At 36.5% G+C, this 3431-nt stretch overlaps 1 protein-coding gene across 1 annotated transcript in view; it reads left to right on the forward strand.

The window, feature by feature from the left end:
- Positions 1-3431, forward strand: part of Vps13b (vacuolar protein sorting 13 homolog B) — an 881657-nt gene that overhangs the window by 199682 nt on the left and 678544 nt on the right. Inside the window, 1 exon segment of the mRNA XM_023699943.1 lies at positions 1743-1776. Within this exon segment, the coding sequence (XP_023555711.1) occupies positions 1743-1776 (34 nt within the window).

The following is a 3431-nucleotide window of genomic DNA, read 5'->3' on the forward strand; positions in this document are numbered from 1 at the left end:
TCACCTTGATTTTTACCAGCCTTTGAGAGCTTTACCATGATGGCGGTTTACAGTGGCGGAGTGTGTGGTGAGCAAGTGGTGCAGATAAGCCTAGGAGAAACCTAAGCACTGTAGAAGGCGGCCGCGGGTTCTGAAGACTCGGGAGCGCGTACGCCTGGCAGCCAGCTACAGCTAGAGACTCTGCATGATTGGATTTAAAGTAATGTTAATTACTTGATAGCAGCTCATGCCCTTAGATTTTTTTATGTGTACCTGCCAGCAAGGGGCAATATGAAGCTTTTGCCTTTTATACTTATCTTTCTCCCACTCCCTTTATATCTCTACCTCTTTGAAAAGTCATTGCTCTCTAGTACATTAAGTATCTATTATAATATTGTACAGTGGTACCAAGTCATCATTTTATTTTATTTTATTTTTTTATGTATTTAGTAAAACATTTATAGGGTCTCACTACACAGATCTGGCTGGTAATACTTCCTGTTTTTCAGCCTCCCAAGTACTGGAATTACAATCGCGTGCCACCTTGCCCTGTCTCAATTGCCATCTCAGTGTGCCCTGGCTGTGGGGCCGGCATGGCAGGCAGGGGATTGAACCCTGGTCACTGCGTTTTGCTTAAGCAGGTGCTTTAGTCTGCTAAGTTATTTGGCCAGCCTGTTAATTTTTAGATCTATCTTTGTTAAATGTATGCCACTTATTAAATAAAGTGAATATGCTAACTAGTGCAAGGAAAGAAGTAGAGCACCCAGGCAAGTTGCTGACAACAGTCCAAATGGCTGATCATAGAGTCTTTATATGGATCAGTAATGTGTTGTGCAATATAAGCTAAAATATATTCCACAAGGGAGGAAAACGGAATAGGTTACATACACTGTTCCTAAGTGCAATGAACATAAAACTCCATTACTCACTTTAGGCAGGTGCTTTTTATATGAGGCTTTAAAGGTACATAAAACTGCTAGTGAAATGATTGGTTTGTACAGACATCACTTAGCTTCCAGTGTTTCACTAGATAAAGAGACTGAAAGTATTCTTGCAAGCATTTCATTAATGATTTTTAGATTGATGTTGGTATTCTTTTAGTGTAATATTTAGTGTTGGTATTCTTTTATATCTTGGGGCCAGTGATAAGGAAATGGCAGTTAGTATTTTTTTTTAAAGATACATATATGGATTTGGAATTATTTCTGAAGGACTTAAGTAATATTTCTATGTAGTTTAAAATTTTTTCTTGTCCAGAAACTAGAGTGTTTTACAAACATTATAATTGAATAAATTTTGAAACTTGTACTATTTTTTATAACTGTTTTTAGTATAGTTCTATAATTGGTTGAGAAATATCATGAAGTATTAAAAGGTGTATTAGTTGGAATAGAACTGCAGTGGTCTTACATAAAAATACAAGACTGGATACTTTTCTCAGTTACTTTTTCAACTCTGAGACAGAACAAGTACCCACTTATAATCTCAAAATTAAACGATCTTTAAAAATGGATTTTTGTGAACAAAAAGAAATTAAAAGGATACCAAATAGATATTTTTCAAATTTAGGCTTTAAATATAAGAACCAGATTTTCTTTGTAAACTGATCATTGATTGCTTGACTTGCCTCTTTGCCTCCCTCTCTCTTCCCAAAGCAGTTTCTCTATCTCATTGGGTTTAAATTCACAAAATATTTTCAAATTCATTCATTCATTCATTCATTCATTCATTCATTCATTCATTCATTCATTCATTTGGTACAGGGTCTCACTATGGAGCTCGGACTCCTAGTGATCTGTCTCAGCCTCCCCAGCACTGGGATTACAGGCGTGCACCACCACGCCAAGTTTCGGTGGCTCACTCTGCGTGGGAACAGCAAGGAATGTGGTATCTAGGATCGAAATGGGTCCATACACTTGCCAGGCAGGCACTTAGACTGCTGAGTCTCCTGTCCTAAGTCACAAAATATACAATCAACCATTTTAAAGTGTACGAAGCAGCAGTATTTTGTGCATTTACAATGATGGTATGAAACTATTAGCTCTTTCTAGTTTCAAAAGTTTCATATTGTAAAACATTTCATATCTTTAAATAATTACTCCCAGTGCCTCTCTCCTGTTTCTTCTAATTTATCCTCTAATTTACCTTATGTGTATATGGATATCTGTGTTATGAATGAAAATATTAAAGGATTTTTCTATTATGAATGTAAAATATAAAAGGGCTTATCCAATAGATACCTTTTTTTCCTCCTTTCTGTAATTTTCCGGTGAACTCTGCAAATTGTGTTTATCAAAAAAGTAACATTTATTGTTGTATAGTATTTCATAGTATAGATATACCACATTATAGTCTGTTGAAAGATTGTGTGTATGTGATTTCCAGTTTTTGGTTATTATAAATAAAGCCGCAGCTCAGGAGACTAAGAGCCTGCTTTGGCAAGTGCAGGGACCAGGGTTCAATCCCCAGTCCCACATGCTATGCTGGTCCCATCCCTGGGGCATGCTGACCCATTGAAGGAATCTGGGCATGGTGGCTCACACATGTAATCTCAGTTCTGGGGAAGTTGAAAACAGGAGAATCGCAAGAGTCTGAGGTATATAGTGAGACCCTGTACCAAATACATACATGAAACTAAATAAAGTTGCTGTAAATATTTATAAACAAGTTTTTACGTAAACATAATTTTTTATTTCTTTGGAATTAATGTTCAAGATTGCAGTTGTTTGGGCTATATACTAGTTACACAATTAGTTCTAAAACTTCTTTGACAGGAGTGGCTGCATAATTTAATATCCCCATCAACAATTTATTACTTTTTGGTACTGCATGGCGGGCCATCCCTGCCCCTGGGCATGCTGAGCTGGCCATGGAGTCCAGGAGTGGTGGTGCAGGCCTGTAATCCCAGCTCAGGGGAAACTGAAAATAGGAGGATCACTACGAGTCTAAGTGGCATAGGGAGACCCTGTACAAAAGGCATAAATAAAAATAAAAAAAATGTATAAAACCCCATTATTGACCATTTTCTTCACATACATATTAACAATTGAGGTTTTGACTATGTTTTGTTTTAAATATTGGGATACATGAATATTGATATGTGCTTATGGTTGTAGTTTATAGTGCTCTGATGTTAACCCAGATGATACTATGTATCTTTCTCTTGTGATTACTTGCTATCTGTATATCTCCTCATTGAAATTATTTGTGGATGTATTTAACCTGTTTTCATATTATATGTGTTATTGTTGCTTTTTACACTGTAGATTCTAATATTGTTTTAGGTATGCACTTTCCAAATATCTGCTAGTAGTTAGCTTTCTTCTGATGCTCTTAACAAGGTGTTTTGTAAATAAAAATTTATAATTTTAGGGCTGGTGAGATGGCTCAGTGGTCTAAAGCACCTACTTAGAACAAGCTTAGCAAAGCACAGGGACCGCGGTTCAATCCCC

The sequence above is a fragment of the Octodon degus genome, unplaced genomic scaffold (assembly GCF_000260255.1).
Source record: "Octodon degus isolate 3935 unplaced genomic scaffold, OctDeg1.0 scaffold00118, whole genome shotgun sequence".
Taxonomy (NCBI): Eukaryota; Metazoa; Chordata; class Mammalia; order Rodentia; family Octodontidae; genus Octodon; species Octodon degus.